The sequence below is a fragment of the Strigops habroptila genome, chromosome 6 (assembly GCF_004027225.2).
Source record: "Strigops habroptila isolate Jane chromosome 6, bStrHab1.2.pri, whole genome shotgun sequence".
Classification (NCBI taxonomy): Eukaryota; Metazoa; Chordata; class Aves; order Psittaciformes; family Psittacidae; genus Strigops; species Strigops habroptila.
The window spans coordinates 25,661,967-25,687,393 of NC_044282.2; the positions used below are offsets into that span (position 1 = coordinate 25,661,967).

A 25,427-nucleotide genomic window follows, 5' to 3' on the forward strand; every position below is an offset into this window, starting at 1 on the left:
TATTGGCCTAATATAACGAGATTTCATAATGAAGTAGAAGCTGAATGCTCAGCTCCTGAAAAATCAATCTCTACACTTTACAGATAAACAACTGGAAACCGCAGAGCTCTATTTCCTAAATCCATACAAAATGCTGCACATTTGACTTAACATTTAGCTGTAGCTTTCTGATTCATAAAATTATAAATCAAATTATTTGGGTTTTTTCTCCCTCTAATAGTTCCACAATGCTGAAATTTTGCCACCGACCATGGAGTACTGAATAGCTTTTCAACTGGCATTTCTTTATTTTATTTTATAGAGCTTCAGGTTAAAAAATGACCCATATTTCTGTGGCAATCTCTCTCCTGTATGCATAGCAGAAAAGAAATAAAAAACATGAGTACTTATTATTTTGCTAAGTGTGTTTGACTAAATGAAGTTATAAAAAAATAATGAAAATCTCTGCAATTCACCATAAAAATTCCATTTCCAAAAAGAGTCAGTAAAGATGTCAAAGAAAAAAAAAATCATTTCTATGGTATATACTATTAGACCATACAAAAATGAAAATGCACATACATCAAGACTTAAATAACTATATAAATGCATCCTAAATTTCCTGTGACAGATGGTAGATCATATGCAGACAAGATACGCATTCCAAAAAGATTTTTCTTTTAAGGAGCATAAGAAAGGGAAAATGAAAGAATAGTGGGGAAATGTTTAAAATACTATTAGCGGGTAAATGTTTAAAATGCTATTAAATTAAAACAAACCCCACAAGATTATGCTGCATTATTAGACAATGCCGAGCAAATGAAAGCAAGGGATGACACAGTCATTTTAGGCCTGATTCAGGAAATTGCTTAAACATATGTATGAAGACATGCTAGTTTAGGAAAGAATGTTAAGTACAGGCTTAAATTTAAGCATGATGAGATTTTCACCTTTACTCTGGACCCCGTATTCTGGAATCAGCAGCTGGAGTAGTGGGAGGAGACACTAGAAGTCCTCTGTACAGCAAAGACAGGTGAAAAAGTCTCCTGCGAGATGAACCAAGCTTGGTGGCCCTCCAAGGTGTGGTGTAGGACGTCATCTGAATGAGGGCAAATCTACGAGCTCCCAGGTCACTGGGATTTCTGTATGGATCCTACTTTATAGAGCAGACTAGGAAGGCTGCCTAATCTGCTTTGGCCAATAGCTCTTGCAGGCTCCCGAGATCATGAAGATATTTTAATGTGACCTTTATGTCCCTTCTTCTAGTTCTTCTATGATCCTCCCCTTAGAAATGCATCAGATTCTCACTTAAATACCACTGGCTTAAACAGGAGTTGGGTACATGCGTAAGGTCTGTGAATAAGAATACTTCTGTACCTTGGGGTGAACAGTAAAGATAGTGTTTCCGCTGCAGTCATCAAGCACAAGGAAATAGTAAATATTGTATTTAAAACTGTTAAAAAAGAGAAAATCTTGCTGGGTTTCTACATTAACCCACTTCCAGAAAGTAACAATGAAAGCACTCTTTACATTTCTCAGGCATTGCAAATAAAAGGAGTTACATCAAGTAAAGTTATATATCCTAGATGACGAATACTTCTTGCCAGGAGTGTTCAAGCAGCTTATAATATGTTCTTTCTCTCTTTAAAAATACGGAGTTAAAACACTTACTTCTGGATGTCCTTTATCTGTCACAGCTGTAGATTCCAATACCAAACTAATAAGTATATTATTCAGATTATGGGATCAAAAGTCAGGTAAGGTTGCCATGGGTTGTGCTAAGATAATGATTTTGCTCTTCCTATGTGTTTTATACTGCATCTAGCACAGACAGCAATTCATTCAAGTTTATATTTAGGGTGAGAGAGTGATAATGTAGTGGTTGTGTGATGGCTGCTTGGACAGAGTAATCTTAACTTCAGGAATTTCCTCACTTCTTGGAGTTTCTAATTGCAGCTTTAACAACAGAACAGCCTGTTTATCCTATCTGTCAAGAAGCAAGGCACTCTTCTCTATTTTATGCTACAGTTTTTGCATCAAATTTTCCAGTGCTTTTTTTTCCTATTTTGTAGGTAGCTTTAAGGAGCTATAAGAAAACAAGCAAACAAAAAAAAAGCAGAAGATAATCCTATTTTACAAAATACAAGTGAATAAAGAACAAAACCTCCTTGACCTACCCTAAGGCCCCCCACACTCACCCTATGGATTAGTTCAGCTGTTTCTGAATTTCATTTTCTGAACCACTCCACTTACGTATCTGTTACTTTTTGCTGGATTTGCCAGCAGACCAGGGAAATTTAAACCTCTTAAAATATCAACCCAAGTAAGACTGGATGTACTTTGCAAATGTTATTAAAATACAAAATGGTTGTATAATAGTACACCTTTGCATCATAATGGAAAAGAATATTCTAGTTTCCTCTTTCTCTTTCAGTTATGCTACACCCTAATTACAACACGAAAGCAAGAGTTCAGAACTCAATTGCAGAGCTGATGGCAGGGCTTTATATTTACCATAGTTTCAGTGGAAATGTTTTCCTGAGTAATAACAACTGGATTTGGTCTATTTTTAAGACCTGCATTCCACGCCTAATCCCAAACTCGCCACAATATGCTGTCTTCGATTGCATGGGGTCAAAAACTCCCCTTGAACATGTAAGATGGTTTTGCAAACTGCAGAATTGTTACTGTCTGTTTTTCCTTTCTCCATGCATTTTCTTCTTAATGTTGCAAGATTTTTAAGTTTGTCCACCTAATGATATAAAATGACATAGCTAGTGTTCCCAAAAATATAATTTCCTTTTTTAAAAAAGATATTTTTATAGAATTAAGTGCACATCATTTTTGAATATGATGGTTTATTTGCAAAAACATAAATGATCTTTTCACTAAACAGCGAGCAAAATGATGTTATCTCTGAAAAATATGATAATGCTTTTTTAAGGATGTGCAGATGGTGCAGTTAGAACATCTGCAGCAATGGAGGATCTGAAGAGAATGGAGTTCTTTGAAAGGATGAGTTACTACCTCCAATCTATTTTTTTTTGCAATTCTTTTGCAATGTTCTTTACTGAGAAGCATTCTCTACCCTGGAGTGCTCAATATTTAGCCTCTTTTCAGAGCTTCTACTACACTCAGGAGAAAATCTTGATCATAAAATCTATTAAACATCTTAGTCCACAGTCCATTTTTCAACATGTCATCAGCTTAGGTTTTTTATTTGCATCAAACAATGTTTATTTACACAAAGAGAAAGCACCTTCGTAAACAAGATAGTCATGTAATGGAGGAGTGTTAGAGAAGGTCAGCAAGGATGGTCAGAGATATCATACAGTTTCAGGATGAAGAATAACTAAGTAATCTTGCCCTTTTCAGTCCAGAAAGAAAATAACCACGGAATATGGTAAAGGTCTAAAAGACAGTGCCTTTCAGGTAGCGGAGAGTGTGGATTCACAGCTCACCGCCTTTTCCAGGAGTAAGGTGTGACAAATGAAGCTAGCAGGAAATGGCTTCAAGCTGGACAAAAGATGTGGTTGCGTTCTGAATCTCCCTGCTGTAGGATGTTTTATGTAACAGAAGCTTACACAGGTACAAGGGGATGCTGAACAACGCCATGGGAAAGAAATCTATTCAAGATTGCTAACTGCTTAGAAATTGCATCTGGTTTAGAAAACCTGAAAATGTCTGGAATCTGGAGGAATACATGTGGAAAACATAGAATCATAGAATAGTTAGGGTTGGAAAGGACCTTAAGATCTTCTAGCTCCAAGCCCCCTGCCATGGGCAGGGACACCTCGCACTAAACCATGTCACCCAAGACTCCATCCACCCTGGCCTTGCCTTGAACACTGTCATGGATGAAGCATTCACAAATTCCTTGGGCAACCCACTCCAGTGCCTCACCACCCTCACAGTAGAGAACTTCTTCCTTATATCTAACCTAAACTTCCCCTGTTTAAGTTTGAACCCATTACCCCTTATCCTATGACTACAGTCCCTTCAGCCTTGTCTTGTTTTTGTACTCTTCCCTAGACATCCTTTATTTTTCCCAGGGATTTTATTACAGAGGTAGATGAATCCTTGGTTTGACCCTATGGGGGTTCTCTTCTGTTCACATATTTTGGTCCCCTTGATGGCAGAAATGGTTATGTGTGCAAATGTGCAGGTAAAAATTTAATGAAACTTATGAAGCAATGATCTTCCCCTCCAGTGATCTTCCCTGCTATTACGCATCCTTCCATATATCAAGAAGAAACTGGATTACAGTGATTACTGTGCTGTGCTTGAAGATCATGGAAGAGCACTTCACAAAAAATGGTCTCTGCCTAGTTTCATCTAGTCTAGGTTAACATCTCCACAAAATTAAGAAATGTTAAATATATAATTTGCAAAATCTTCACAAAAATCTGGCTTTGTTTCTCTAGTTCAGAGGTGCTTGGACCATTACATTACCTGGGGAATGATGTCTACCTTAAAATACAAATATTTTTACCCATTTCCCTTATAGACCAGTAATTAAAGACAGTGAATTAACTGTAAAAAGTATTTCTTAAAACCAGTATTTCAGACATATTTTAATCTTTATATCATATTTCTATGTAATCTGTACTTTTTTTTATTATGCGAGTGGCTCTGCCACTTCTTGTATTATGGCTTTTGCAGATGGTGAGAACACTGTAGGTGCAGGTAGAGACTCCAATTCCTTAAAAGGCCACTGTGGACCTTGGGAGACGGGCCTATTTATTCCAGGTTAGGCAGTGATCTTTTGTTGGTCAGCTTCTCTTGGTTGTCTTGCCCAGATTTTGATTTCCAAAAAGATTTGACAACACCCCTGAAGTGGAAAAAAGAATTAAACAAAAACATACCTTTAAGCAGGCTTACATAAATCGCTCTGAATCATTCCCTTCCCATCCACAGTCACTGTAACTGCTTTGCAAAGTACTTTTTTCCAATCTCCAGAAACTTGTTCCTGTTTTCTCTACTGGTGACACAAACATTAAACTACCAAGAAACTTAAACAGTTCACCCAGGTCATGCTTGTCAACAGAAATACTGTATTTTGACCAAATAAAACATAAATCACATTGTATGCTATCCACCTACCAGTGAAGAATCATAAAGATCATGGCAGAGATCACACCAACAGTCGCGATGATTCCAATTACAAGGCAAAAGATCAGAATAGCATCTGTCTTTTTCCTTGAGTGCCCTGTTTGTATTCTCTTTGATTCTTCTGCTTGCATTTCTGAAAAAAATAAATACCTGGTCATTGTTATGTTCAAATTTTCAAATGAATCAGGCATTTAATCTGACGGACAGGACTGAAAAAGAGCGGGTCTTGAGGCTTGTTTACTTACTGACATCTTTCAAGACCTTCAGACCTTTACTGTATCAGCAGTTAAAAGAGTAACATTTTATACCTTCTTTGCAAAGGCATATCTAAACAAGAAAGATGCAAAGAAATGGAGATCAAGGCATGTGGAGTGTGAAACATGTCACTTAACAGCCGTGAAACACAAAGAACTGCAATTCCTAAGGACAAGGAAAAAAATGTGGGAAAATTATTTATTTGGTACATGTTATGAATGACTAATATAACAATATTTTTCTTTAAGAAATGCTTTAATCTAAGATTTCAAGACATGCCCGCGTAAAAGACTTGAACGATAAAGACAGAAGAATTACCACAGGCTGTCTGCCACTCGAGGCAGGGTGACTTCTTTGTTCTGTGCCTGGTACCAGGTGCTTGGCCAGGGCTGAGGCACCAAGGTAGCACTGTGCTACAGAAAAATTCTAACAACAGTAATTGCTGCAATAACAATGATAATAATGAAGCCAAAAGAGACTATGCTAACAAAAGACCGGATCAAGGACTTTAGTGCTGCTTTTCAGTTCCCTGTCTCTGCTTGGGTCTGCAAAGCCTTTATTTAAAGCAAATAACCACTGAGTATGGAAAGGGGTTTTCTGCATGGCCCAAAAACACACAGCGAGGAGCAACTGCATGCAGCGGAGAAGGGAAAAACGTAGGAAGGATATCAAGTAAAAATGCATTTTGTAATGCTGCAACCTGTTCAACCATGCACCTAAGGAAACTGAGGGCCCTGCCAATACTTTGGCAGTTTCTCTAAGATCAGACACACCATTTAGAAGATGACTCTAAACAACCCAAGAAGAGTGGAAACTGCTGAAGGTGGTCAACCAACTTCCTCCATCTGTTTTTTTAAACTGGATAAAAAACATCTGGAAACCAAGCCCAGTCACCTTGGTCTGAAATTTAATTGACCTTATTTGTTCAGCCACATTCAACCAAATCAATGAACCATCAGACACCTTCCCAGATCCCTCCAGCTTTGACAATTCTACTCAAGCCAACACTAATTCCTCTTTCATTTTCCCTCATATAGTGTCTACAACTATAAGATGCTATCTAATTGCTGACTGATATGCAAAATTCATGTTCACACTGGTAGGAATTCTGTGTAGCAGAATGATTGCAGGAAAAACATTTCTATTTCTATTTCATTTCTACTTCTATATAAGGTCCTGTGCCACTGTCATCACTGTAGTATCTAAGCAACTCTTCCATTGCATCATTTGAGTTTCATTCTCCTGCATCACTGAATCTTCATTCTGACATTCTTAAATCACAGCTCATCTATAGGATTCTCCTGATCTTTCTGCAAGATACAGGAGAGGTAAGAATGGTCAACTGGCTGAGACTGTCATAGATAGTAGGTCTGAATACAGGGGTTTTCATATAGTGTAGAGCTACCTGCTTTCAGACTAACTCACTTCACCGACTGGACTGTGTCTTTTTAGAATGCAGTTGCAGGGGATGGAGGTTAATGAAAATTATCTTTGATTTTGCAGTTTCATTAATGTAATATATTTTCCCCTTGGCAAGATGTGAATTTGGAACTCTAAGAATACCTCTGTTCACAGGCTGCAACAGAAGCCTGCTGACGAGAAAATCAAGTTTTATGTTATCCACAGCTAATCTACTCAAATTCTCTTTTTAGTAATTCTTCCAATAGCCAAGAACCAGAGCTGCCTAAGAGACAACCTGCTAATACAGGGGGGATGCCTTCCAAGTAAACACATGTGTTTAAAATGCAAGCAGCTTTCCAGTAAGATGGTTCACAATGAGCAAAGACTGATTCACATCAGGTGCACTTTTAAGCCCCCGACTGCACTCCTAAAATCCAGGCAATACTCCAATTAGTCACTGTGGCTCTTGCCATAGCCAGAATGTGCCTTAAAAACATCTTCAGCTTCCAGTTAAGGTTACAAAGATGTTTTACACCAAAACATTTTTTTTTTTCTTTGAAAATCTACTTAGCTTAATGAAACTAGGAAGAACGATTCTTTTTTGAAAGATGAGAAGTTCAGTTCAACGACTTTCAGGTTGAAGTCCAAAGCCCACTGCGGGTCTGTGGACTACTTCACTATAAAGAACGACAAAAAGAAAAAAAAAAAGCACCATCATATATATATTCCACAATTACATTGTAAAAAAAAAATCCCTAATATGTGTGCACTCCCCAGCAGTGTTCAAGGCCAGGCTGGACACGGCTTGGAGCAACCTGGTCTAGTGGAAGGTGTCCCTGCCCGTGGCAGGGGGGTTGGAACTAGATGAGCTTTAAAGTCCCTTCCAACCCAAACCATTCTATTATTCTATGATTCTATATACATCAAGAAAAGTGGAACACCTCCTTTTTCAGCACCATTTCTGTCCAAAGGAAACCCACTTCTTCTGCCAGCAGCACTGTTCCTCTTCATCCTCCTCTTCCCCTGGGTTTTTCATTGAGCTGGAGTTCCTCCTAGACCATTTGACTGTCCATCTACAAGCAGATACTCAACCAATTGTTTATACGGTCCAGCAGCCGACAGGAGTTCTTTCCACCAGTTTTCAGATCCAGAAAGTATGTATCAGTTTGGCAGAAAGGAATAAGATTTTGCCTCTGCAGACTCTAGTTTTTGGGTTCAGCTTTTTTTTTTCCCCTTAATATAATGGTGATGAGTAGCTTTTTTGTTTCCCTTCTAGATTATCTATAAACCTTTTTCTATGTAATAAAAATGGATGGATATATGCTAATGGGAGAGCAGGATTACACATACACAGAGGAAATCTAGGCTGTTTATCCTGAGTACTGGGATTCCCCATTTCATTTCTGTGCAAATGCAAGGACAACACGGCCATGCTGATTACTGTACTGCTTGTACAGTAACCAGTTACAGAGATGTGACTTTTCTGTCAAGAGGAAGATCTGGCACTGAAATCATCAGCAGGAAATGAAGCAAGATGGGGGCTAGAATGGCCTCTGAGACACAGAAATGCTATTGCCTGAATCTTCTCCACAGAAGTGCCACTAGCACACACCCCCAACACTCTCACTCATGAGAAGTGTGGAGCTTGGAGCACAGCTGGGATCTCAGCAGGCTCACACCCTTCACATAGCATCTTAATGAGGATCCTTCTCTGCTCTTGCATTCCTCCCTTGCAGAGCCCTCCCTCCTTACAGGACTATTATTAGTCCTATTAAATATGAACAAACGGCCTTCCAGCTCAAGAGTCTTCACAAAACACTGAAAACCACAACAGGCATGAGTGTGAAACAACATCCCTCCGTGTTTTGTGGTAGTGATTTAGTAAGAAGGACATAGAGAAATGTCAGTTATTAAAAGCTGGGATTTTTCTTGCAGAGATCCCAATAATTTTTGATGGAGATAAAATACTTTCTTTTTCCCCCTGTTATGTTTCTCTTGCTATAAAAGACAAAGAGAACCCAGAAGTCTGAACAGTTCTGAAAACAAAAGGAAGAGCCAAATTACTAAAGACCACTCACACAAAAGGTCATTACGACTGTTTATCAAAGGTCACCAAGAAGCGTAGTGATCACTGGTAAAGGAGGCATGAAGTTCTCCATGCATAATTTAAAATTAACTCATGCAAAATTTTGCCACATGGCAAATACACACAAACTCCTGTGAGATTTTAGCTGCCCTTTTGGAACATGTCTTCCCTTCCTCCCACCTCACATGCCTCAAAATCTGAAGTGGAAAGTGTCATGCTATGTATTTTCAAGTGGTGGCTTTGCAGGCTTGCAGATGGTGCTGCTGAATCTGACCACTGCTGTTCACGTGGGTAAAACATCAGAGCACTGGAAAGAGGAGGAAGGATGAGACAAAAGCACCTTATCAGCTGCATTGATAATTTTTAGCTCTGTTGGCGACTTCAAAGATTCCTTGCTAGGAAAGTGCCAAGCAAAAAGGCCAGCCACAGAGCAAACATGTCCACTTCCCCTACACTATCCTGTAGCTCTGGCATGAAGAAATGTATCTCTGTGGAGTAGCGAAAGGAGTGATTTAGATTATGAGAAAGACAAAATATACAAACTTAAGCTTATTGACTTGAGTGAGGCAGAGAGATGGACAGAATCACTTCAGTTGGATTAAAAAAAAAAAAAGTAATTTAGGAGGTAATAGAGAGGACCTGCTCTTCCCTGACTAAAACTGATTTGTCCATTCAGCTGGTTCAGATACACATCCCAAAACCTATACAAGACTCTCTCCCCACAGTAGGTTTGGCCTGTTGTACCAAGTGCCAGTGTCCACTATGAAGAGCAGCCGGGGTTGCCCTGTGCTCGACATGGACGGTTCCAGCTGGCTCCAACCCAGCCATCGGTGAGCCCACCATACACCCACCTTACCTGCGCTGACTAGAAATCTGTGCCTGGATGTGGATGCTGGAAAAAACCCAGTTCAGTCTTGTAGATTACCCAAAACCGGAGATTTTAGTCCTATTTCTGATACTGATTTTGTGATTTTGCCCTTCTTTACATTTCAGCTTGGAAACCAGATAGATAAATGGCAGATGTTGTTCACTCAACAGAAAGTCTTAGATTTTCTGGAGTAGGTAAAAAAAACATTTTTCTTGACAGGGGTGATAAGCTTGTCTCAAATTTCCAACCCCCATTTCAAAAAGTCTTTTAATGAGGAACTGGGAAAGGCAGCATTGTACCACAGGCAGAAACATTACCCCTTTCCAGAGTCTGAACAATACAGCATGCCATGCTCCCAGAAAACAGAGCAGCTCTGCAAAATACCAGGCACCAGCTAAGAAAGTCCACACCCAAACACAAGCTGTTAGAAGGATCTTTCTTATTTCCTTCTGATCCTTCTGATCCTTCAGAAAAGTAAATGGAGTCTTCTGATGTGGCTAGGCTTCTGACCATCCACAGCAAGCAAAACTCGATCTGTATGACGAACATCCTGGCATATTTTCAACCAAAACTTCAGCTGATAATTTCTTCTATGTACCTAATCAAGAGTTAATAATTTCTGAAGTCCAAACAATGTCACATCTGGGGAAGCAAAGCTCAGAAACTCATGTGGGCATCTACACACACCTCTGTACAAAGCCACAGGACACTGATCTAGCACTAAGCAGAACAAACCATTCTTTTCAAGCTACTCAAAAAACCTTAGAGCTTATCTTCTTCAGACTTCTGTATAGTCATAAATGTTTTCTCAATCAACAAATCTCAAACCTTGTAAGAAGTTCTCAGTGGATATGTCTGTTGGGCGGGTTTCATCTGACCACTTTTCACCAAGACTATGCAGTCACAGCTTAGACACAAGTGTGTGAGCCCTCCCATTGATGACTCACCAGACTCAAGTCAATGGGACCATTTGCATGCTTAAACCTAAAACAGATTATGTGCTCTGCTAATTCAGGTCTCAAAAAGGAAGCTTCCTCTGTACAAAAAGGAATGTAAGCTTCCTCTGTACAAAAAGGAATGTACAGACTGAATAGTGGGAGAAGGAAAAGAAAAAAAAAGCTTTGGGTGTGTTGTGACTGCCAGATGGATTCAGAAAATGAGCAAACAAATTCCATATTACTGTACAATGGCAGAAATTACCTCAATAGAGATACAGGAACTAGCTTATCTTACTGAAGAGAGAGGAAAAAAAGCAGGATTCCCAGGCCAGACAGTTTTACCTAGGTAAACAACATGGAAGGAAGAAACATAGGGACGGTTATCTCCAAAGATTTCTTTCTTGCTAGTCTGCCATAATTTTGCGTAAGACTTGAATTTACGTTATTTCAGGAAAAAATACCAAACCAACAGCACTTTTGATGATCAAGGCACTTTCACACTTTCTCTGATTGGGTAAGATGGAGTTTCTGTGCAGCTCTTCTCATGATTTGAGAAAACAGCACACTGCTACCTTTCCTGATGAAGTCAGCAAAAATACCATTAGCAGAGGATATGAGAAAGATAGTACCAGCGAACTGGTTTATGATGTATTCTTTTTCATGTTAAACTTTGCTAAATCCATTGTGTATAAGCAAAATCCAGATAGCCACTAAAAGAAAAATACAAAAGGTTGTTTTCCTGCTTCAGTACTGAAGTGGAAAGGAGACTTAACTGAAGAACCTGTGCTCCTGGTGATATGTGGCTTAGCGAGGCAAAAAGAAGTCTATGTTGACCAACCTGGGTGCAGTAAAAAATAAGCAGGTAATAGGAAACCCTCCTTATTTTAGCTTGAATTTTTAGAAAGGATGAAGGAAATACTCAGTCCTACCACAAGGAACCTCTTCTTTCCTATTCTGTCATTTCCTTTTATATGTGCATTTTATTGGCCTGCGTTTCACGACAGTCATTACCGCAGCACACAAGCTCTTGCCCATATACTACTGGTGACATGCAGTCTTACGAAGATTGAGTACTACATAAAAAACACAAGGCCACCTCACTAGAAGACAGTAAGCATCTCTATGAGCTTACCAGTTGTTGCGTGGACTGCGTATTTTACAGAAGCAATGGTACTTCCTTTTTTTCTTCTTCGAGTTTCACACTGGTAAGTAACCGATTGGTTATCTCTGCAAACTTCCATAATAGATGTATCATTGGGAAGAGTATGTGCTGTCTGGCAATATATAAAAGAAAAACAAACAAACAAACAAATAAAAAAAAAGGCTGTATTTTTTTCATATAGATCTGCAAAGATGAATTGCACAGAAAAGTGCATATTCTACTCCAACAGCTTTCAACCTGTCAGGACCTCTTGGCCCTGGGAAAATTTCTCCCATTTCTGTAGCATCTCCTACTTGAACAACTGGGAAGGGTAACATGGTTGTGACTTGATGATATGTATGCAGTCACCAGTCACTATGCCCCGTTTTTCTGAAATAACAGTAAATATTACTCTCTAAAATTATTGCTTCCCTCACATAAACAGGAAATTGAAGCTGCATAAAGGAGCGAAACCATGCGAGTCCTTGTATTACAAATTCACCAGCAAGAGATCAGGGCTAGTGTGCATTATGACAGCAAAAGAAATAATCTGCCCAGAAGTCTGTACAATTCAAATGGAGCATGTGGTAAATACGTGTGGTATGCATTTTTTCTGCACAAAGTGGGGTTCAATTACTCACCTGGTTTTGAATTAACTTCTTCCAAATGTATTTAAATCGATTTTCAGGAGGTATATAAATACACGGCATCTTCACGCACTCAGAGCCCTTAGAAATTGGTGTTCCCCCTGTTGGAGGATTTTTTAATAGGTATGTCATCAACTCTATGAAACACTTCTGTGTAGATCGTAAAATCCGTAACTCTTCAAACCAAAAAATATTACTTGGAAATTATCCCTTCCCTTAAAATTACTTAAAATACTTTTTGCTTTTTCTACTGTCTGGAACGAATCACAGCAGATAAACAGTATTTTACAGGGACTTGAAATCAAGTGCACATCAGTACAGAAATAAGATCTGAAATGTTACTGGATTGCTTAACAGGGTTATTTGAGAGTGGAATGCAATCACTTCATCCCACTTCCACTACACTAACAGAGAATAAGGATGTTCCCTTTAAATTAACTTATTTGCTCTGGATTACTGTATCACAGCGTTGCACTTACATCCACAGTCTACTGGCCCCTCGCATTCCTCCACACCGATAATACATTTTGTTTCAGCTGCAGGGCATCCACTGGTTAACAGAACTTCTCGAATGCCAATCCCTTTGAGGGGGAAAAAAAAAAATCTTTCACTCTGCATTTCTTTATTTCCTTCACACTCTGTTGTTGCTTTCTCTTTCTTTATCCTGGATGTTAATATGATGTATCTACCAAATACCAGGCAAAATAGATCTTCTCAGAGTGCCTGCTAAAGCTATCCCATGTTGGTATCTAAGATTCCAAGACAACATCTACTTCTGACAGGCTCTACACCCTAGGGAACTGAGCTAGCTTCTGAGAATCATCATGTGTCAGAATAAGAATTGAAAACTAATTTAAATTTTTTCCTACAGGAAAAGAGTTTGAAAAGAAACGAATATATGTTCTGCAAAACAGTTAATTCACTTTAAATATCATTCAGGCTCCTGGCCTTTAAATGCTCAAATCAGATAGCACAGAGAATACTGTACAGACTGCCAATTCAGTCTGCCTCCAGTCTTGTGACTGTCTGAGCATCTTCAACTCCCACCAGGGTCAACAGAAACTGAAGGTACAAAAAACCTCCTGGCAGTGGGACTGGGGAAAGTTACCTAACAGTGACCACCAGTGAGTGACACAGGAATACAATCAACAGCCTCCAAAATTAAGCCTCCTTGGGAAGCTGGTGGTCAGTAACATAGGGCTTCTCATGAGAAATGGGTGAAATCAAGAGTTGACAACCAGGACTCCACCTGCAACGTGGGGGGTCCTACTGAAAACAAAGAACAGGAGGTAACCTATCATGAATGTGTAAAGTTAAGGAAATTCCTACACAGTGCTCAAGGAAGCAAAAAAATGTTCGCTCTCCCTATCAGGATTTCAATGGGAACATCCTCATTTTGACAATTACAACAAATTCAAAACAAGTGCTATAATTGTTTTTGCCAAACATTGTGTACACAGTTCATTGGAATGACATAGCTTGTGGGGGAGGCAGGAATAATATCTTTAGGCCCAGTAAACACTGAAGGTTTTGCCATTTTTCCAGAAGCAATTTGTTTACTAATAGGCATGGAAAGAGGAGAGTTAAAACTCCTTGCAGCAGAAAAATAAATACGAAATTGGTTTGAACGTTGCATTTGTGATGCATCTGTCTTCCTTAAATGTGTATGACATAAACCAGTGGATTTCAGAATGTTTCAGAGATGTCATGTAACTCATGAAACAGAACTTAAAGTGACAGAGGGAGACACCACCACTTACTGAATATGACACAGAACGAGGATCGTTCTCCTCTCCAGAGAAAGTCTCATCTCATGGATGCAGACACAGAAGGTGTAAATAGCAGTGAACTGACACTTCTATTAAATGCATTCCTCTTTCTTCAGAGCCATGTAGTCTTTTTAGCTAACAAAACAGACAGGAAACCTATGAAAAGCCAAAAGACTGGCTTGATAAAATCTGGCTGCTGGGCTAACTCTAGTCATTCATCAGGAAAAATCTCAGCATGCTTTATCTATGGGAACATTATAATGTGGGAAGTAAATCATACTCAAAGGGTTGATGAAAAAAGCTTTTAATTAGATCTGCAAGTTCACTTGGTACTCCTCTGCCTCTTCCTTTTGGACAGCTTTTTCTTTCATTCCCATATTTCCTTTCTCCACCATTTCTTAGTAGCTGCCAATACTGATGAAATTAATCTACTGAGATGCCTTAACAAATGAAGTCTTAACTTCAACAAGCAGTACAAGTTAACCCAACAGGAAACTGGCCACAATGCAGTTAAGTAAATTACCTAAATGAAATTCACCCTAGAAGAAATTTAAATTAATAGACTGGGAGAGGGGTGGCAAAGAGGGATGACCCACAAAGCACTGAATATTTAGCAATACAAAAACAGCAGTTATGAGAGAAAATGATAAGTAAGAGTGGCCAAAACAATTAGACCAAAAAGATTAAGGCAAAACTGAGGCAAGTATGACAAGACATCATTAACATATGCTTTAATTATGCTTTAATGCCTCCATAAACCTGGACTATGACTAGAGGAGCAATGGATCTGAGCCACAGGATTACTGGGGAAAAATAATGAAGTTGAGTCAGTTCAGAAAACAAGAAATATAAAGGTCTACATAGATGAATATAGGGAATAAGAAGAACTGAAGGAGGCAAAGAGCTTACAGCTTAACTGGAAGAACCAAGAAGGTTCCTTTCAGCCTTTCAACAGACAAACACAGAATCATGGAATCATAGAATGGTTAGGGTTGGAAGATCATCTAGTCCAACTCCCCTTCCACGGGCCATTGCCCCTTGTCCTGTCACTGCATGCCCTTATAAAAAAGTCCCTCTCCAGATTTCTTGTAGGCCCCCCTTTAGATACTAGAAGGCTGCTATAAGGTCTCACTGGCATCTTCTCCAGGCTGAACAAGCCCAACTCTCTCAGTCCATCTTCATAGGAGAGTTGCTCCATCCCTCTGATCATCTTCTTGTCCCTCTTCTGGATGCACTCAAGCAGGTCCACATCCCTCTTGTACTGAGGGCCCCAGAACTGTACACAGCACTCCAGGTGGGATCTCACGAGAGCAGAGTAGAGGGGCAGGATTACCTACCTCGACCTGCTGGTCACATTCCTTTTGATGCAGGCCAGGATATGGTTGGTTTCTGGGCTGCAAGTGCATATTGCCAGGTCATGTTGAGCTTCTTGTCATCCAACACCCCCAAGTCCTTCTCCTCAGGGCTGCTCTCAATCCATTTTCCACCCAGCCTGTACTTTTGCTTGCAATTGCCCTGACCCATATGCAGGACCTTGCACTTGGACTTTTCGAACTTTGTGAGGTTCTCATGAGCCCACTTCTCAAGCCTGAAAAGATCTCTCTGGACGGCATCTTTTCCCTCCAGTGTGTTGACTGCACCACACAGCTTGAGTGTCATCAGCAAATTTGTGGAGGCTGCACTCAATCCCACTGTCCATGTTGCCGATGCTAAACAGCACCAGCCCCAATACCAACCCCTGAGAAATGCCACTTGTCACTGGTACCCACTTGGACACCAAGCTGTTAAACACAACTCTCTGAGTGCGACCATCCCGCCAATTCCTTATCCACTGGGCGGTCCCTCCATCATATCCATGTGTCTCCAGTTTGGAGACAAGGATGTTGTGCGGGACAGTGTCACATGCTTTGCAAAAGTCCAGGTAGATGACATCAGTCACTTTTCCCTTATCCACCAACGCTGTAACCCCATCTCAGAAGGCCACCAAATTTCTCAGGCACAGTTTCCAGAAGGATCTGCTGCATGATTTTGCTGGGCACCAAGGTGAGACTGACTGGCCCATCTTCCTTTTTTCCCTTTTTAAATATGGGGATCATGTTTCCCCTTTTCTAATCAGCAGGTATTTCCCCAGACTGCCATGACGTCGCAAATATTATTGACAGTGGTTTACCCACTTCATCTGCCAGTTTCCTCAGGACCAACAGATGCAACTCATCAGGACCCATGGACTTGTGCACGTTCATATTCCTTAGATGTTCTCAAACCTGATCTTCTACAGTTCTCCATTCTCCTAGTCCCTGCCTTTGCCGTCTGCAACATGGGCAGTGTGGCTGGAGCTCTTGCCGGTGAAGACTGAGGCAAAAAAGTCATCAAGTACCTCAGCCTTCTCCATGTCCTGGGTAACCAGGTCACCTGTTTCCTTCGGAGAAGGTCCACATTTTCCCTAGTCTTCCTTTTATCATCATTGTACTTATAGAAGCTTTTCCTGTTACCTTCAATGACCCTGGCCAGATTTAATTCTAGCAGGGCTTTAGTTTTCCTAACCTGATTCCTGGATGCTCGGATAATTTCTCTGTATTCCTCCCAGGCTATCTGTCCCTGCTTCCACCCTTTGTAGGCTTCCTTTTTGTGTCTAAGTTTGTCCAGGAGCTCCTTGTTCATCCATGCAGGCCTTCTGACATTCTTGCCTGATGTCCTCTTTGTCAGGATGCATCACTCCTGATCTTGGAGGAGGTGATCCTTCACTATTTTTTATATAATATTTATTATATTAACCAGCTTTCTTGTGCCCCTCTTCCATCCAGAGCTTTATCCCATTGTACTCTACTAAGCAGATCCCTCAGTAGGACAAAGTCTGTTTTCCTGAAGTCCAGGGTAAACATGCCATGCATTGAACAGCCCAGAATAGAATGAACACTACGGAAATGATCTGAACTCCAGATACTAGATGATGCCAGATATGAGATGATGCCTTTTTCTGTTAAAGCCTCCCTTTCCTTATTCTTCAGTGAGACTATAGTGGTTAAACATTTTGTGTTGGATCTGGCTGGGATGGAATTAACTTTCCCCATAGCAGCCCTCGTAGTGCTGTGCTTTGCATTTGTAGCTGCAATAGCATGGATAGCACACCGATGTTTTGGCTACTGCTAAGCAATGCTCTCACAGTATCCACGATCAAGGCTGTTTCTTCACACACATCCTCCAAAGACCAGAAGCCTGCGAGTGAGAGGCTGGAAGGGGACACAGCTGGGACAGCTGATCCAAACTAACCAAAGGGATATTCTGTACCATATTACATCTTGCTCAGCAACAAAACCTGAGGGGGCGGGGGGAGGGAGAGCATTTTTATTAAGGCATTTTTCTTCTGAAGCAACTGCTATAGATACTGGGGACCTACTTCACTTTCCAGAAAGTGGCTGGACATCACCTGATGATGGGAAGTAGAGAGAACAATTTTGTTTGTTTGTTTCCTTTGCTTCTGTATACAGCCTTTGCTTTTCTTTATTAAATTGGCTTTATCTCAACACATGGCTTTTCCATCCTCTTTTCTCCCCCTGTCCCACTAAGGAGGGAACTGATAGAGTGGGTGGTGGCATCCAGCCAAGGTTGACCCACCACAACATTAACTCTGAGGGACCCAAGATGAAACTGAGACAAAATTTAGTGAAATTCCCTGGAAACATGGAACATTAGAGACATCTGCTAGAGGGATGGGACATAAGGAAGAGTTTCTTAGTATCTAAAACATGTGTGCATCAGAGCAAGTGAGGTTATTAAGTGTATAGGTATACATATACAACATCGGTATATGGAACATATAAGCAGATTTGAAATTATGAACTGAAGAAAGAGAAATATTAAAGCACAAAGAAGCAAAAAAAAAAAAAAAATCTCACAAACCCATAATGTGCTAAGATGTAAAATTAGGAGGGAATCAAGGAAGTTCTATCATTGGAAATATGAAAAAGTGACTGGAAAAAATAAAAAGGCATAGTCTAGAAAACATCAGATTGATGGGGGAGTTTCTACTCTCCTCTTTTTTCTGTGGTCTTATGAGAAGCTGAATTTGTTCATAAAAAGAAAAATTAATAGCATTTCTGATTCAAGACTGCTTCCTAAGTGATATAATTACCACCTCACAGCAGTTTCTATCATCGCCTCAAACAGAGAGATGTCTTCTTAAGGCTCATCTCATTTTTCCTTTCTCCCTTCCTACTGCAGAATGACACCTCTCCTCTCCACTGCACAATTTGTAAATCGTATAAATGCAGAATACAGAACAGGCTACTGCAGGCAAGCAATTTTTTGGCAATATTGTATGTGGGAAGACATCTGTGAGAAGCATCAGAAGATCTTTCATCTTCTGAACATCTCACAGATGTTCACAAATAGCGAAAATTGTTACTTTGGGGAAGGCAGCTCATGTGCCAATAAACGTAGGGAACTGGTTTAAAATAGGAGCTTGCAGGCCGTGAAATTAATAAAACAACAGATCTGACCTAAACTCCTAATGACAATCAGCCTGATTGTTTTTGTTAATTATAGTTATTGGCAATTGAAATCAATGAGAGGTGAATGAGGGCAGGCAAATTACAACTGCTAAATTGCTACAGTTAGCACTTTCCCCCCCCCCCCAAACCAAATGACAATATGTTTTATTCATCTGCTTTGCTACTTACCACATGTAACTGTGCATTCTCCATATTCTATTTTCGTGGACACAGTGGCATGCAGACCTGAACACAAAGTCTAAAGTTACATCTTTAATACAATGACGGGGTGGAAATACCCACTTAACAGCAACCTCGCTCCTTTGTATCTTTACTACTTTTTAGTTGAAATGTCAAATTTGCCAATATTTTTGCTTTCACTAACTAAATCAGGAAAACAAGACATTTATGGAAAAAATATCATAAAATCCAGTGTGAATAGCATTCATGTTTAAACCTTCAGGTGATTCTTTAGAAGGAGAAAGTGTACTTTTCTTCTAAACCAGCCTATGATGTTAAATTAGCCTACTGAATTCTCTGGGAAGGGCAGTGTCTAGGTTCTATGCAAATTATAGTTCTTCCCTGAAAGGAGTTAAGTAAAATTTTCATTAAACAATATTCAGTTAACTCATTTCCTTGTTTGCTCTTTCTGGCTAACGTACGCCTTCCCACATAATTTTCTCCCCATCACACTTCAAGGTCAGGTTTAGACAGCCAGCACCAAGATGAGTCAACCAGGTACAGTATTTTAATTAAGTACTGGGGTTTTAATCACTGTGATTGGGTTCCTTCCATTTTTAATGGTACTTTGAGGTTACAGAAAGGGTTTCACAGAATGTACAAAAGCAAAAGGTTCTCATCTCCATCTGGGATTCAAATCTGGATTATATGTTTTATTCCTAATAGCAGGCAAGTTGAATGTTTGTTTACAAGGATACTGAGATACAGTAACTGTTCCACAGTGAAACTAACTTAGTGAAGCTCCTTTGGAAATTATCCATTAAATAAGCAAGAGGTCTTTTCAATTCTTCCAAATGCAAAGAGAAAGTCACTATGACTGTTTTTACAAGTCTACACTGCCAGTCCTGCCTACTCAGATTATTTTTTTCTGATAACAAGCACTTACCAATGTAAAGTTTGCTTTCACTGTCTCTCAGTTTTTTATATTCCAGAGTTATGTTTACAAAATGTTATTTCTGTGCAGCAATGCAAGTTTATATATCACTTCTTGCTACTAAATCTCTGAGTAACATTTACATTTTTCACACACTATCCAAAACTTTAAATTTCTCAGGTTGAAAGGAACAGATCCATTTCTCTTCCAGTCGGTGATATACAAACATAAAACCTTTATTCCTACATTGCAAAGGATTTACACTACAGCAGCATGGTGCATTCTCCACAATGATATACTGATACTGAACTCTTTTTCCCAACATTATAAATGAACCATCAAAATCATCTTCTTCTGTTATCTCTAACTGTCTCTATGGTTTTGACATTTACTTCAGCATATAAGCTGTGCCCGTCAGAACAGTCTTCTAGCGTATGCACAACAATCCTTAAACAGTAACTATCCAGTTGAATGATAAGGAATCCACCCTTAGCCAAAACATAAGGAAAAAAGTAGTAAGATTAAAATCCTATGAAAACAGAGACAATCTTTAAAACAGCCAGTGTATTCTCAAACTCTATCTCTAATTAGCCTTAACAAATAACAACTTCTTTAGAAGCTGGTCCCCACCACGGACATCCTCTCATGTTTTCCTTAGCTTCTTTTAAATTAATGGATCAGTCATTCACAGTCTTGTCTAACGATAACTACCTCAGCACAGCAGAGAGGAGGAGTAGGAGAACTTAAGGATCGTGTCTACAGTCTAAACACAGTCCTGTTTAAAAATACCTGTTTTCAACTTCCTACAACGTGAGTCGTGCTTGTTTGCTTGCACAGAATAAACTTAAACATGCACAAATGAATGGGAGGGATGGCTAGGGCAGCTTCAGGTGATGTAAATTCCCAACTCAGTAGACATCTGACAATTCATATCAGCTTACGGGAAGCCCCAAACCTCTACCCTGAAAGTAGGTATTACTGTAATTCAATTTTGAGATGACAAGCTGAGTGTAGCCACAGCAGGGTGTCATCGTAACTGAAAGGAGAAGCTGCCACTTCCCATCCAGACACAAATTTAAAAAAAAAAAAAAAACCAAAACAAAAGAAAGAAGAAAAAGCCTTAGAAACAAGAAGAGACACAAAACTGCAGATGTTACTAATAGAAGGTTGAGGGGCTTTGCTAACCAGTGAAAGCAAACTTCTCCCAATTATAGGTGAAGTTATCAACCATGATACCCTGTCAGGATGCTTCTGGCTCCAGCAGCAGCACAAAGCACAACATGGCTCTTCTGTCAGAGATTCATAATGACGAACTGACTACAGCTCTAAATAAAAAGATACTGTGTTTTCTGAGTAGTATTACTCCAAATAAACCTTTAAACACATCTAAACACTAAAAGCTGATTGGTTCTAAATTAACACATTAATCAGGAATCCTCAATCCTAATTTCTGATTTAATGAAATCAAAAATAATTTTACACAAAGCAACAAAAAGAAACTTTAAGGGAAACAAGATCAGATTAATCGATCACCTCCTGCTTAACATAACACTTTTTACACAAATGTTATGAACCTTCCATGCCAACATGACAATACAAAGTTTTGTATTGCTTCCTTACTTGCATTTCCTCCATACATTTTAAATGAACCAAAATGTTGAGAAAGCTTCTGGTAAGAAACTACAGATCTTTCTACTTGCATAAGATGGCTGGTTCCAGTTGCATCAGGTTCAGATAAAAATACAGTGTCAGCCTTATACAAAAAGAATTATGTATTTAAGCTTCCATTAGCATTAATAGGAGTTATATATGTAAATCCCACACATGCTGAGATAAGAATGTGCTAAGGAACGGCATTTACATTCCTGTCAGGGGGCTGCAATTAGTACCAGTGCAGCAAAGGCAGCCTGTATTCCTCTCTACATTTGGAAGCCTTGTAAAACCTATGTAAAACAGAAATCTTTGCCATTATACACCATTTTAATTATAAGCCACATCATAGCGCATGTGCTGAATATTTTGATAAACACTTAAAAAGCCCAGAGAAGTTCTACTAGAAATGTCAACAGGGAGCACTCAGAGTCATAGTGGTGAACCCTCAGGGAACTCACTCAGGCCTAAATTGGGCATCTCGTTCTTGACAAGTGTTGCGGCTTTAGTACTTAAGGGATCCCAAAGGTCAGAGTGCATTGGGCAGCAGGAGCAGCACTGCTCCATCTCCAAAGTGATACCACGAGGGGCAGCTAAGGGGACACAGGTTTCCCAGGACGGAAACTTTCCATGGGCAACTGGCTTTGCACTTGACAACACATCAGCTGTGACCCTGTTCGGTTCGCTGCTCGACAACGACAGACAGAAGGGGTTTGCATGTATCCAACTCTCCATAGCCCACACTTTGGCTGAGAGATTGACGAGCAGATCGGGAGCTTTCCCCATCTCCCCAGCTTTGGGAGGGTCCCTGTGATGCCGCATGGCTTAATAAAGCACTGAATACACTCCGACACCTTCCCACTGCCTGCAGATGACACTGAGAGCGCATTACATCGCGGCCGTGATTCAGCCTTGCTCAGGAAGCATGACTCCAGGCAGCCCCGCAAATATCTGCTCTTCCATATGACACCTGGTCTCCCTGCACCCCGGCCAGCACCCACTGCCTCCAGAAAGGGAAGCCGGGCAGGGAAGAGAAAACTCGCCTCGGCTAGCGTGGGAACCACCGCATCTGCGGGAGAAGCCATAGGGGCAGGCGGGATCAGGGGAGATCAGGGCCCGACACCTCTCGGGAAGGCGCGGCCCGGGCCAGAGGTGCCGAGGACGCGCCTCTCCCCGGCCCGCCAGGGGCGCTCACAGCTCCCGCGGCCGCCTCACCCGGGTTGGCGCGGCTGCTCGGGGCCTCCGTCGCTTTTGGGGTGGTATCGTTCAAGCTGCCCGACGCCAGCGAGGCCAGGAGCAGAGGCAAGAGCAGGGCCAGGAGCCGCGCCGTGCCGCCCGCCCGCAGCGCCATGCCGCCGCGCTCCCTGCCCGCCGCGCCGCCTGGCAACCTTGACCGCGTCACAGCGGGCCGAACTCCGGGCCCGCCGGGGGTCCGGTCCTGCCTCTGGGCTGCCGTGCCCGCCCAGGGCTGGCTGGTCCGGGAGCCCCGAGGTCGGAGATTGAAGCTGGCAAGCGCAGTGAGAGTAGTTTGCAGCCTCTTCATTTGCTGCCACTCGTAAATGCGGGACGGCAAAACCGACTTTCTGATAAAATGGATGGCAAACTTTGTGGCACCCAAAGAATGTGACTGCCTCTTAAAGACACTGCTGAATAATAACCTTTATGGTTGCAACTTAAGTATCTAGTTCTTCTTCAAAGTCCAAAAAAGGTAACTCCATCTTCTTAAAAGTACTACCCTAGGTTTTCCACAGGACCTTGCAACCCCGTTTGCCAGAGCCCTGTGCAAAGGGGGCGTCTGCAAACCGAAGAAAGGCACCCACATTCAGGAAACTGGCAATCGTGTGATGGGCTCAATGGACAGCAGTTCTGATTGTGAGTGGGATGCCAGGCCAGCAGGTTAAGAATATAAGAGCCTGTTTGCAATAAGCATCCCCACTACCCAAACCCAGTGTTTGTGAGTGATGCTCCCACATTTTACAGAGAATCCACGTCATCATCTCTGCTTTGAGCTTCAGAAAGCCTCTGCAGATGTCCCAAGCTATCTGGGTGAGAACTTCCTCCTCAGTGTGTGTGACTTCCATCAGCAGTTGCACTTCCCCGGAATAAAGAAACAGCCAACAAGGGATTGCTTTGTGAGAGCAGAGCTGGACGTGAGCTCTCTGAAATTTGCCTTCATGGGAGTTGAAAATGAACAGAGCTTTCCCTGCATTTGAGACTACCTGTGTATCTATCTTATCTATTTTACTTACCCTTTCCCTAATGATTTCTTCCCCAGACACCTTGTCTCACATGTGCAACAGGAAGAAAATTCCTGGAGCTGATCAAGCTACTTCCCTAAAGGCTAAAAGAGAGATTATTACTTTTATAAAATACTTGAGAGGCTCTCAGATGCTGAAGGCAGAGAAAGCTGGAGAAGTGGGAAAGTGCTGTTTAAAGTACTATTTGATGGGTAATGAACCATCATTTATTCACTAAAGTTCATGACGCTGTCAAAGTTGATGTTGTCAAAATAATAATATCTCTAATAATAGCTCCCATTTTGGGTCCCATCTTCAGGACCCAAAGTCATCTATAAGAAAAAAAATAAAAAATAATTTATTGGCTAAAATCAGCTGTCTCTAGGGAAGGGAGGAAGATTGAACAAATGGATTACATCCAAGTGTGTATTCTAGTTTTTCTTTCATTGAGGCATTTTCATCATGCTTTCCTATCTATCTGTATGCATGTGTAAAATATACCTATATATATACACAGATGCACATATATTCTGTGTGGCTGCTTCTGATGGGATGCAGTTACCATGAAGGAAAGATGAATAATTTCCAGGAACAGCAGGGCTACATCTCTGGAAGAAATAAATCTTTACTATTTCTACAGAATAAGCAGGAACTCAGCTTTTTAGGCTGGGACGTAGTAAACGGCTGGATGGCATTTTGTGTGTTTTCTCAACATTAGTAGTTAGTAGCAATGTCTTTCCCATTCCTTCCTTGTACTTCACATGCCTGGTGTTAGTCTTGGTCTCTTTCTACCTTCTACCCAGGCTCTCTCTCATTTTTGACCCTTCTTATTTTCTGTTTTTATATAAAAATAACAATACTAATGGCAATGGGCAATATCCACTTGGCTTTTGCTGTTGAGTGGCTCTGTGGAGCAGTAGTGAGCTCGCAAGTGGGCAGAGAGCTGTTCCACCTACTTGTGTTGCTCTCACAGCTGGCTGTGCCACAGGCTGCCCAGAGAGAAGACTGGCAAACAAACAGCTTGGAAAAAGCTTGCAGCTGCTTGTTCTTCTCCCCAGCCTCAGGACAGCCATAAAGTGTTTCTGCAGTAGGAGTGTGTATTTTGAAGCTTTCTTCCAGGCTGCTCCTTTTCTCTCCTTGCTTGGCACCATCTCCCACACAATTGTTTTCCTCAGTCATTTACAGGAAGAACAGTCTTCCTGGACTTGGAGCCAGTATCGCTCCCCTGCCCAGGGTTAGGAACGGTGGGAAGAGTCACAGTACTCCTTAAAAGTGAAGCTGGGGATGAGAGATGCAGCTAGGAGGAGCAGACAGAGCTTCTTCAGTGTTAACAAACACCTGGAATACGATTAGCTCTCGATTCTGCCTTCAGGCTATATGGGATGTGGGCTTTCAATTTAGCCATATAATGCAAAATGGTTTCTTGCTGACTTTATTAGTCTAGTTGCTAATTAATAGGTCAAATAACACCATTACCACATTGCCAGCAGATTTGTACTTTAGCCTGAACTCACTCTCAGTAACAACATGGCCAGATTAGATGCTCAGTAGTTTTCTGAGTTAATAACTGTACTTGCAAAAAGGTTCAAGTGGTGTGCAGCCAAATGACATAGACAACTTTCAGAGTAAGCCAGAGCAGCCTTGTCTCTTTATTCACACTGATAACCCAGGTCGTTAACAAGGGAAGCAAGATGTTTGACATTCTTGGAAACCAGGAGTTCCATGCAGTGCTGTTTTCTG

At 40.9% G+C, this 25,427-nt stretch overlaps 1 protein-coding gene across 1 annotated transcript; it reads right to left on the minus strand.

Moving 5' to 3' along the window:
- Nucleotides 1-4,510: 4,510 nt before the first annotated feature.
- SPACA1 (sperm acrosome associated 1) lies at nucleotides 4,511-18,926 on the minus strand. The gene is made up of 6 exons (XM_030490906.1): nucleotides 18,876-18,926; nucleotides 12,907-13,008; nucleotides 12,422-12,528; nucleotides 11,772-11,913; nucleotides 5,083-5,224; nucleotides 4,511-4,810 (listed from the first exon to the last, which is right to left on the minus strand). Exons 3-6 carry the CDS (start codon nucleotides 12,488-12,490, stop codon nucleotides 4,720-4,722), a joined length of 444 nt encoding a protein of 147 aa, XP_030346766.1. The 5' UTR covers nucleotides 12,491-12,528; nucleotides 12,907-13,008; nucleotides 18,876-18,926; the 3' UTR covers nucleotides 4,511-4,719.
- Between the last annotated feature and the right edge of the window lie 6,501 nt (nucleotides 18,927-25,427).